Below are 10,911 nucleotides of genomic sequence, written 5' to 3'. Positions count from 1 at the left end.
TACAAACACTCTTGCATGTCGGGTTGCCTTGTACAACCTGTCAAACACCTTAATTAAAAGGTAAGTAATTCTATAACTACCAGCACACTCTGCAGGTTGGACTTAACTGCAGCCACTAACAACTTTGAAGGTCGGGGATAATTGTAGCCTACAACAAATTTGCAGATAGAGTGTTACTGCAACATCTAACACTTTTACGGGTGGGGGTGGTATGATCCAATTAAACTTCCTGCAAGTCGGACATAACTACAACCGCCACCACCTAATCCAGGCCTAACTTAATTACAACCAAAAGTCCACAACTACTTTCTGCATGGAGGTCATTAGTAACTGTAAGCACGAGCACCGCACTTGAGGATGACCGTGAAGGAAGATTATATCACTTATACTACTTGACGAGCTCATTATTTCAACAACCCGACTTGAAAGTAGGAAAAAAGTGGATATGATTTTGAATATTGTTGGAAAATAGTGTAATATTCTTACCGTATCAACAGGAAGGAAAAGTCTGTACAAGCCTCCTAGTTATAAATCAGCTCTCTGCAAAACCAACCTATGACCTATAAAAAAGTCCTATATGAAATCGGGAAATCTAAGATGCGAAATGCTTTAGTGGAACCCGTCTCTCGGAATAGGTTGTGCTCCGTAATAGGGCATGTTTTGCATACAAAAATTCACTAATTTTTTTTACATTTATCGCACTGTAGATGTGTCGCCTGAAATAAGTTAATTAGTATTTTTTCATCTATAATATAAACCTTATTCATTAGGTAACAAAATATTAATTTGAATCAAGTGTGAAGAGCTTTCGCTTATGAGTCGGTCTATATTTATGAATTCGCGCTTTTTCCGATGTCGAAATTTGAAATATTTTTTTTTTCAAGACTAACTGATGTGACAGGATATCGCTGGCGCCCGCGGCGATTATTTTCAACGAAGCTGAAGGAGTGTATTTAATTTAATTTTAACATTTAATTTTAATCGAAGCTAACAATAATCCCCTGTAAAGATATAAATTTAGACGGGAGGTTCAACGGAAACTTGTTTAACATGCACAAAACAATACTTAGATCACGCAAGTGTTAACTTGAAAAATCTATACGCCAAATTGATTTTTCACATAATAGAAATTAATTTCTAGGGAAAATTATGTTTGGGATGAAACTTGTTTCTCAAGTAAATATCTTCGCGTCATCATGGAAACTTGATAAAATGTCATTTTTATGGCTACTGAAACAATACTTATTATTGACTTGACGAAAAATGTTGGCCTGGTAATGAATATACGTTTGTATATTATTTTTGGTTGCACCAGAAAAAAATTCTTACATCCAAAGCCTCTGTTTCAAGTAGAGCTTGGAATAATTTATCATGTTCCACTCTACGTTATTCGTTGACTCGTTGAACGCGCTGAAAATATAGATGGCTTTCTAATTGCTAAAGTTGGAATTATAATTTTTATTTATAGGAAATTTAAACCAAAAGGTAACGTTTATAATTCTTTATTTGTGGAGATTCATAAATAGTGTTGAAGTGAACAACTGACCATTCAATGGTGAGTTATTCTTCTGACCAAAAATATTATCGCAACCGAAATCTTAGTTGTACGAGCGTCTGTCTTCGTCAGAGTCGTCTCTCTGGGTCGCGGCGAAGGCGATCTGATCGAGGACGAACTGAGGGATGGGGTGAGGGAATGTCCCTGCTCTGCGCGGGAGCGGCGTAGCGGGAGTCGGGGCGGGCGGCAGCCACGGCCAAGAGGCAGGCGAAGATGAACTGAACACAATACGGGGGTTTATATAGTTAATGATAAAATAGTAACGAATAACGGAGGCTGATGTTTCCAATATAAAACATCATCAATAATGGTTTATATTGGAATTAGATTAAGGTGTATTCTATTAAAATATCTAATCATGATCATTCATTTAATCTTAAACCGAACACTATCTGATGTACATTTAAATCAAAACAACTGATGAATGTTTTGGAGATAGTATATGTTAATTGTGCTCAATGAAAGACGATAAAATATGTTCCTTTATCATTTTATAGGCAAAAATTATTAAATTTTCAATCTTTTAACAGCCCATATTAAAGTAAATTATAGTTTGCACGTTCAATATTTCAGAAACCACCTTGTTTTCTTTTCAAGAAGCCTATGAATGAACTCAAAGAAAAATTTTTTGTGAGAGACGAAAGTTTGATATTTTACAACTCCTTGATACTCATCCACTCTTTCGTTTCTCGAATTAGATCGTTTAAAATTTCGGGTTTTATTTATATAAAGAATTTGATGCAAATGTTAAATGCATGGTACCCAATTGAAATTTTCTTTAGCTTGCTAGATTAAAACTTTCTCCGTCGCTCGGTCAATTCATTATTTTACACGACGTTTCTTGTACAGCTTATAATATTAGTTGTGCTATATAATGTTACATTTTTGGATTTTAAATTTTATTTTATTCGAACAAACACACAAATTTATTTAAACATTATTTCGATACATTATATCAAATATTGAATGAATCTATATATTGAAATGTTGGCTTCTGTAGCTCACTTACTGCCAATACATTATATCAATATTGAATGAATCTATATATTGAAATGTTTGCTTCTGTAGCTCACTTACTGCGTTCATGATGCTGAAGTGTCTGTGGATTGACTGATGCAAGCACACAGAACTGTGGTGGTTTTATATGAAACTTTAGGAAGTTCAAGGCAGACGGCAAGGCGTTCCCCTCGCCTCGGGATGGCTTCACCACGCGAGAGAGCTCGAAATTTTGGAAGGTCACAGTAGCAAGCGGTCCCTGGTCACGATGATTATAGGGTTATGGAGCCACGGCATACTTAACATACTTCTTCAGCTGCATTGGCCGACATGAATGTTTGATGTAAAAAGATCGACGTTGTTTGATGCAAAAAAATTGCACTCAAAGAAAAGTAAATTAGGGGTTGTTTGCAGTGATCTTCCCAGGTAATATGAATAATGCTCATGTTTCTCGTCTTTGTGCTGTAAATTAGATAGATTTGCTCCTAATGTCTGCGAGCACATTTCAGCGTTCCTAGTAGTCAATCTCAAATAAAAATTTAGAATGATTCTGAATAATAATCGACATATAACGTTCAAATTAATCATCTAAATTTGATTTCTGGTGACTACGAACCAGTTGAAATGCACCCAGGATGTACAATAACTAATCTACAAACTCGCGTAAATTTTCCCGATAAACTTGGAGACCTCGGAATGAACCGCCACATATGAGTTTTTTTTTATAGAGATCCAGCCATTTTGCTTCAACCCATGGTTGAACTATATATCGAGTCGAGTCGAGTCGAGTCGATCTACTAGTTCAACCATGCATCAACCTATCCATTCAATTAAACATTCGGTGGAAAAAATATTAAACCACCACCAAATTGTAAAAATTGTTCATTCATCGCCGTACGCAGATCCATATTCATTTGGTAACCTCGTCAGTACAACTCAATCGGAAAAATTTATATAACAAAATTCACCATGAGAACAGTTTTGATTCGTGCACCTTGCATGTGAGCTTTTTCTGGACTAATTAATTTTTGTCTTCGACGGATGAACTGAAGTCTCAATCAAGCTCGTGGGCGCACAAGCATTTTACTATTTCCATTTGTGCATGTTGAATTGTAGACACAACAATGTGTAGAAGATTGCTGTTGAGTATCTTTAAAAGGTCTATTTTCATCATCAAATATAACCTGAAATCCATTTAATTAGGCATTTCAACCACCAAGTCAGGTCAGGCGAATATTTCTTGGACTATTGCAAATTTTTTTCGCGGTATTTTGTTAACTTTAATCCAGTTGTGACGCCTTCCATGAACCAGGGTTACTCTATTCCCCAATTAAGATATAATTTATTGCTTGATTGATTAGCACTGATTTCCTCATTATTTCATGGTATGAGTAACTTAATTAGCGGAGGAGCTCCATTCAGTATGATTTAACTGAAATTATAACTGCGCCTACCAATCTTCAAGGCAAAACGTTTAAAGTGGTCATTCTATGCATAAAATTGTTAATTGGTAAAATTGGTTTTTTGTTTGATGTTCAATTGCATAAACGTTGTTCTTGTATGATATAGGTTGGCCTTTGTCTATTTTATTTTACAAGTTGTTCAAAGAAAAACCACCCTTATTTGAGGTCACTTGTTACGTGCTCGAAATACATTGAAACATGAAAAAGATTCTTTCGGAGCATTCGCGAAATAAATGAATATATTAATACTTTTATTGCATTTCAATTTAAAATAACGTATTTACGCTCTGAAGCTTGAAGTTGCCTTCTAAGTTTAAAGTTTCTTCAGTTTTAATATTACATATCAAATTTAGTCCTCAGTGAAGTACAAGTATGTCACTTCGTCGAAAGAAATCTTCCGTGGTAACTTTCTAGGAATTTAATTATCCTGACAAATATGGACATTGAGCTACACTAACCTCAATGATTATTGTTCGAGTTAACTACCTGTTTTTATATTTAAATGATGTTTAAATTTTGTTCATGAACTAACGTACCACTGATATATTTTCGTACATTTTCACTATTCATTCATTATTCATATTATAAAATTCAACCTGTTTTAGTTCTGTCGTTTCCAAGTTTTGTCTGTTTATCACAACTTCATGCTCACACCACAAGCCAGGTTCTGTGTGAGTAAGATAGAAGCAGAATGACTGAAAATTAAAGTACACGAGAAAACGATCGGTAAATGAATTTATCGAATTTTATCAACTAAGTTTTCGAAATACATTTTTTAGCGCGTTGTCTCATTTATGGAAAAAATGCACTATTGTGCTCGCCATGTCCGTCTGTCCGTCTGTCTGTCCGTCCGTGACTTCACGTTTTCGACGAGAAAATGCGCTCTCTGTCACTCACTGCAGTGAGTACTGGATTATATTTTTCTATAAGGTATCTGTTCTTGCATCCCTTGACTACTGGAAATTTTCTGGTACTCCACGCAGCAAAAATCCCTCCACCTCTAAGTCGTGGTTCCGCAAAGAATCCTTGAAAATTTTATTGATGGATTGTTAAACTTTGTCCAGCAACATTTTTTTAATAAAAGATTTTCACTCTAACCGATCTGTGAATTTTGCATCGGCAAGTTTCATCCGTCACCGACGATCGTTAGTATATTTATACTATCTATAACAAAGAGTAATGGAATAATAATGTTGATCGATCTTTGCTGCAATATTGCATGCATATTTGAACATCGCAAATTCGTTTACGATTGCAGATGAATTCTGACAAATGTAATTTCGATTACGAAAAATGAAACAAGATTTGGCACAGAATCAATTTATCCACAATAAATACAAATAAATACAACAGGTTATGACGAACATTTTTTAGAATGTGACCACCAGTCGGGCAGATTACTATCCCAGTATCTTAGTTGTACGAGCGTCTGTCTTCGTCGGAGTTGTCTCTCTGAGTCGCGGCGAAGGCGATCTGATCGAGGACGAACTGAGGGATGGGGTGAGGGAAGGCAGGGGCCACGGGGAGAGCTGTCCCTGCTCTGCGCGGGAGCGGCGTAGCGGGAGTCGGGGCGGGCGGCAGCCACGGCCAAGAGGCAGGCGAAGATGAACTGAAGGCAAAAAAATTAAAGTCATTATTTGGGAAAACGTTTTTAAGGTAGTAGATAATGGCGAAGCTTATATTATGCCGTTTGTCTCACCGATTGCTTTGATATGTTTATTTATATTACATTTTTAGTCTTGATAATTTTTTTAGAATCGTTTACACTCAATTTATAAAGAAATTTACGTTCACCCCGCATACGCGAAGATTGTGAATCCATCTTTAATTCATTTTCGCCCTTGATAAGGCGATGTAATTTATTTTTTTGATGACTTTTGAAACCATTTCAGCTGAGTAAAAAGCTCAATTGGCAACACTAATGTACAGAAAAAAATTATATAAAGCCCTGTCTCGTTCCCACAAAGAGGTATTTCTCGAAGATGAATTAAATTCTACTTCTTGGCGAATCATTTCTTTTTTAGTCGTAAAGTAGTGCCAAAAGTTTCTCAGTCGAACATGCTTCACTACAAGTTAAAAAATTGTTTATGTTTGACTTTGTCCGCGTCCACATTTCTTTCATGAAGAGATACTGAAGTATTTGATACCTAACATTCTGGTAAATTGGATATGATTAACATTGGTCATCCAATGCCCAACCAAAAATTATACCATAATAAAAACATATCAGGTACGCACTCCCGATCATAGATCTTTCATCCAGGATCATCACTGCACCGAGGTCTGTCAACTTAGTTCATGCAATCCTGAAGCTGGTTAAATATTTTACAATTTTCAATTTTCAACAATTCGCAAGAAGCGTACTCACAGCGTTCATGTTGCTGACGTATCTCAAGATGGACTGGTGCCTGCAAGCACAGACGTCTCTGCTTTATAGGAAAACTGAAAGAGTTCAAGGCAGTCGTGGAGTTCCTTCTGCTTCAAGGATTGATCAAGTCGATCAATTCAAGATCATACCTTGCAGGAGGTCATTTTCGTTAATTGTTCATAGACGTTGGCCTTGGCACACCCAAGGCAAGAATAATAACACTAAAATAACGGGAGCATGTAGAAAAAATGGATGGTCAAGGAGTTACCGTATTGTAGTTTTTTCTCGTCTAAATTTACAGGTCATCCAGTACACGTGGTTCGCTTACCCAACATACTTCACTTACATGAAGCATTTCACTTTCATAATAAACTCCCACGGATAAAATTATTTGAATTTGTATACGTCGGATTTTTTTCAGTATCGTTACTTAAGTTAGAATGTTTGAATTTATATAGATAGTATAGTAGTACAGCCCATATAAATCATTTCCGTTGCAAACATTCATTTCATAACGTGGCAGATTTATCAAAAACACGATGAAAAAATTGTAGACAAAGCAAAATCTTTTTCTATATATGTATCGAGTTGACCAATGCTCCAACAAAAACATATCGAGCTGACGGCTAAATCAATCTGGGTATAAAAAATATGCATATTTTAATGATATGATTTTTTGTAATAACCGTGACAATTTTTGCATGATATTCACATTAAATATCAGATAATAATTACATTTACCGCGATTTTATGGGAACTATAATTTAGTTTGATCTATGGAAGAGCTTTCAAGAGCCGTATCGTTATTTTCACGCTCCACCTGATTTTGGCTGTTGCTCATATGGATAGGGTTTCATATCAAACGAAAGAGCGGCCACGTTTAATTTTGGGAGGCAGCTGCTTTCTAAACAGAATTCCAATCCTCGAACAAAATTCAAAATTTTCATTTTACCTTGAGAAATAAGCTTGTATTAAATTTTTCTAAATTAAAGCCAATTTTTGCCATGAGGCTGGTAAAACTCTGAAATATTTTTTCAAACCAATGTGATTCTTTAGAATATTTCTAGTGCATTTTCAATCATTTGGAGAATAAAAAAAAATTATTTCAAATCTTCAAATTTTTTTGTATGTATGGAAGCTTATGCAGTTAACCGAAGGTTGTTATTTGTTGGTTCCAGATATACCGTAAACACATGTGAAATGTCAAATTTTAACGCTCAGTCCTATAGGAGTTCATTATAGGGAAGTCATCTCAATTTACATGAAATAGAAACGAACACACGCGTGTAAGGTATTGCTAAGAATATTGCGAAGGCGAAACTTACGATCATCAAATTGTTTGTAATGTAATCAAATTGTTTTCATTAAAAATCAGTTTTGTTAGTTTCTGTTAGCTTTTAATTTCCGCTCATTGAAAATCTCCATATATATGTATTACATTTATAGTAGAATTTCTGATATAGAAATTCTCTCCAAAGTAGAATTTTTCATTAGTTATCGCAATGTACCATATTATTGCATAAATTTTATAGACAACTCTTATTTACTTATATATAATTGATGTTCTGCTAAATTTCTCAAGATTTCAAATTCGACTCCCGAATCGAGACTCGCCATAATTCAATCTCTATTATCTTTAATCATGCCAATCATCTAATTGTAAATCCAGAAAATGGCTGGTCACCTTCAAACTCAGTCCTTTATAAAAGCAGTAGAACTTTTAGCGTTAGTGTCCGTTCAGAATTAATTGTACATGTTCTATAATTACTTCCAGCGCGTATTTTTTGTACCAGAAATAGGTGGTTGAGGAACTTTAAAACGCAGTTTAGCAATTGTTGTTTGATTTTAATTAATATTCTATTGATTTCTACAGTGCCTATAGTATACGTGAAACGCAGCGGTTCAGGGATGTCCTTGATCATTTAATATATCTGAAATAGTTATTTTTTATTTTCATTAAATTATTTGACAAGCCTGAGTGTGGCCATATATAAATTTTGCTCTTTCTACATATGGATGGGGAGATTATTCTATTTCTAATATTTCTAATTCGTAGTTATGACACTTTTACATCGAGTTTAACTATCAATTATTGCAGAATAAACTTTGTCGTTTGAAACTCTTTAGTTGTCTCTTTTAAGTAAGCAGAAATGTTTTTTGTGGAATATTTTTATTTTAATTTATTATTTTATTCGTCAGTCTGTTTCACGGCGCCATTCATTTTGTACTGGATTTGTTTCGTGGATTGAGCGGAAGCGTCGTTCATAAAGTCTAATTTAAATAATAGTTAATTAAGTAGAATGAAATTTTCCTTTGATATCTGTAGAACTTTGTTCAGCGACAAGTTCCAATTTATTGCTGCAAAAATTCATTTAACTGTTGAAAATATTATTCGATCTCCTTTGATGTTGTAAATGTTGTTTGATGCAGATGGAGGGGAATTAGTCGAGTATCGATACAATTTTGGTTATATAAATTATAATCAGTAAATGAATTAATTCTTGGCATATATTATATTGAATGTGACTCTAAATTTAAGTGGATGGTTTTCTTATATTTATGAATCATTTTTGTTTTATGATCTTTTAATTAACTATTATAGGAAATTTTAGGTAATTATCAGCTCAAATAGTACCTTATTAAGGATTTAGAAAAAAGCCTGTTTGCGAGCTTTATCATTTGTTAATAACAAAATAGTAAAAAAAATTAAAGAAAAATAATAAAATTCAACTTTTTCATGCTTTAAGCCATTAGTTTTGATAATCACAAGTGTACAGATCGTTTAACTTCATCATTCGGAATTGAAGAATAACGCTTATTTGCGAGTTTCGACACTCATTGATAACAAAATTATGCATAAATAAAATAAATCAATTAAAATCTAAATATTTCGTGAAAAAAATAAGTATTTGATAATCACATAAACATTTTTCAATCATCTTAGTTGTATGATCGTCTCTCGTCGGAGTTGTCTCTCTGGGTCGCGGCGAAGGCGATCTGATCGAGGACGAACTGAGGGATGGGGTGAGGGAAGGCAGGGGCCACGGGGAGAGCAGCAGACTCGGGCTGGTATCCACCGGCGGCATCAGCAACAAACTTCAGTTCGAAGGGGGTTCCATCGGGGTGGGTGAAGCGGATGGTTCCTTGGGTCTCGACGGCGCCATCGGGGCCTGAGCCGTAGCCGGACTCTGAGATCACGATGCCATCTCCGGTTTCGGTGTCGGTGCTGTACTGTCCAGCGGCGCTGGGGTACACGCGGTCGTCACGCAGGATGGGGACCTCGCGGCTGGCTCCGCCAGATCTGGGAGCGGAGTAGCCTGAGTCGGGGCGAGCGGCGGCCACGGCCAAAAGGCAGGTGAAGATGATCTGAAATGAAGTTGGTTAATAGTGATATTACATTTTATGTAAGACCTAATGAGAATACCTTGCCGTATGGTCAATAATTCGAAAATACGTTTATTTTTATTAAAATTATCATGGACAATCCGGTCTTTGATTGTTAGTTCTTAGCAACGGATCACTTATTTTGACTGTTGAGACATCAACAAAAATGTACAATGTAAGAGTGGACACAAGCAATATACCGCAACTTATTATGAAATGGCTGTGTAAGCAAAATCTTCGTATGATTCTCATTCTTACTGCTGTCTTAAATATAAATCGATTTCAGGCGTGCTTCAGATATTCCTCTGAACGCGGGTGTAAAGCATTCGTTTGGTTTCCGTAAGTTAGTTATCGAAGTTACGTAATTTTAATGCAACAGGATTATTTTCTCAACATTGTAGAGAAATCTATAATTTTTTACTTTGTTATCTCACGAATCGATGGTGAGTCAAAAAGTATTCATATTCAATATTAGTCAATTTCAAAATTAACAAAATTTCTCAATAAATTAGAGAGTTGATCAGGATGAACAATTTTTTTCTTCTCAAATATCACTTCGTTCAATCTCTAACACGACAGAATCCGCATTAATTTTTAATAGAAATAAGTTTGAATTTCCCACTGGATTGCCGATGAGAGATTAAATGCGAATATAAGTGTTTGTTTTGAGGTAAAAGCTAAGATACTAATCTACATGTATGTTAATATAGCCTATACATAAATAAATAAATACCCGATATGAGAGGGGCAATGTGTAGTTGGTGTCGCCGGTGCTTTCGAATTGGGGAGTACTACCAACATACATGGTATCCTACCATGCCTGGACTAGCATCCTACTATTTTGTAGGATTTTTGAAAAATCATCTGTACCTCATAGAGCACGAACGAAACTTATTTAATATTATATAGTAAATAATACAAATTAAAAGTGACTGCCACGAGTCGGACTTACAGCGTTCATGTTGTCGGTGCGTCGAGAATATGACTGATGCAAGCAAGCACGAGCTTGTCGGTTATATAGGAAACTGAGGGAAGAAGTTCAAGGCACCAGACGCGCCTTGCTTGGGAAACCTCGCAGAGACAAGCGCGATGTCGCAAGAGGAGAGTGAAGTTTGGCGGAGGCTTGGCTATCCTTGAGTAGCATT

At 35.6% G+C, this 10,911-nt stretch overlaps 1 protein-coding gene across 2 annotated transcripts; it reads right to left on the bottom strand.

Annotated features, from left to right (window-relative positions):
• Positions 1 to 1,486: 1,486 nt before the first annotated feature.
• Positions 1,487 to 10,795, bottom strand: LOC108671912 (cuticle protein AM1199). Of its 2 annotated transcripts, XM_047882189.1 has the most exons (3): positions 10,719 to 10,795; positions 9,380 to 9,748; positions 1,487 to 1,658 (listed from the first exon to the last, which is right to left on the bottom strand). In XM_047882189.1, exons 1-3 carry the CDS (start codon positions 10,725 to 10,727, stop codon positions 1,599 to 1,601), a joined length of 438 nt encoding a protein of 145 aa, XP_047738145.1. In that variant the 5' UTR covers positions 10,728 to 10,795; the 3' UTR covers positions 1,487 to 1,598. The 2 variants fall into 2 exon arrangements, with proteins under 2 accessions (XP_047738145.1, XP_018015001.1); XM_018159512.2 differs by lacking the exon at positions 1,487 to 1,658 and having other exon boundaries at positions 9,270 to 9,748.
• Between the last annotated feature and the right edge of the window lie 116 nt (positions 10,796 to 10,911).

This window comes from Hyalella azteca, unplaced genomic scaffold (assembly GCF_000764305.2).
Source record: "Hyalella azteca isolate HAZT.00-mixed unplaced genomic scaffold, Hazt_2.0.2 contig9858, whole genome shotgun sequence".
Lineage (NCBI taxonomy): Eukaryota > Metazoa > Arthropoda > Malacostraca > Amphipoda > Hyalellidae > Hyalella > Hyalella azteca.
The sequence above is the reverse complement of the archived record's forward strand: the minus strand, read 5'-3'. Positions and strand labels throughout refer to the sequence as shown.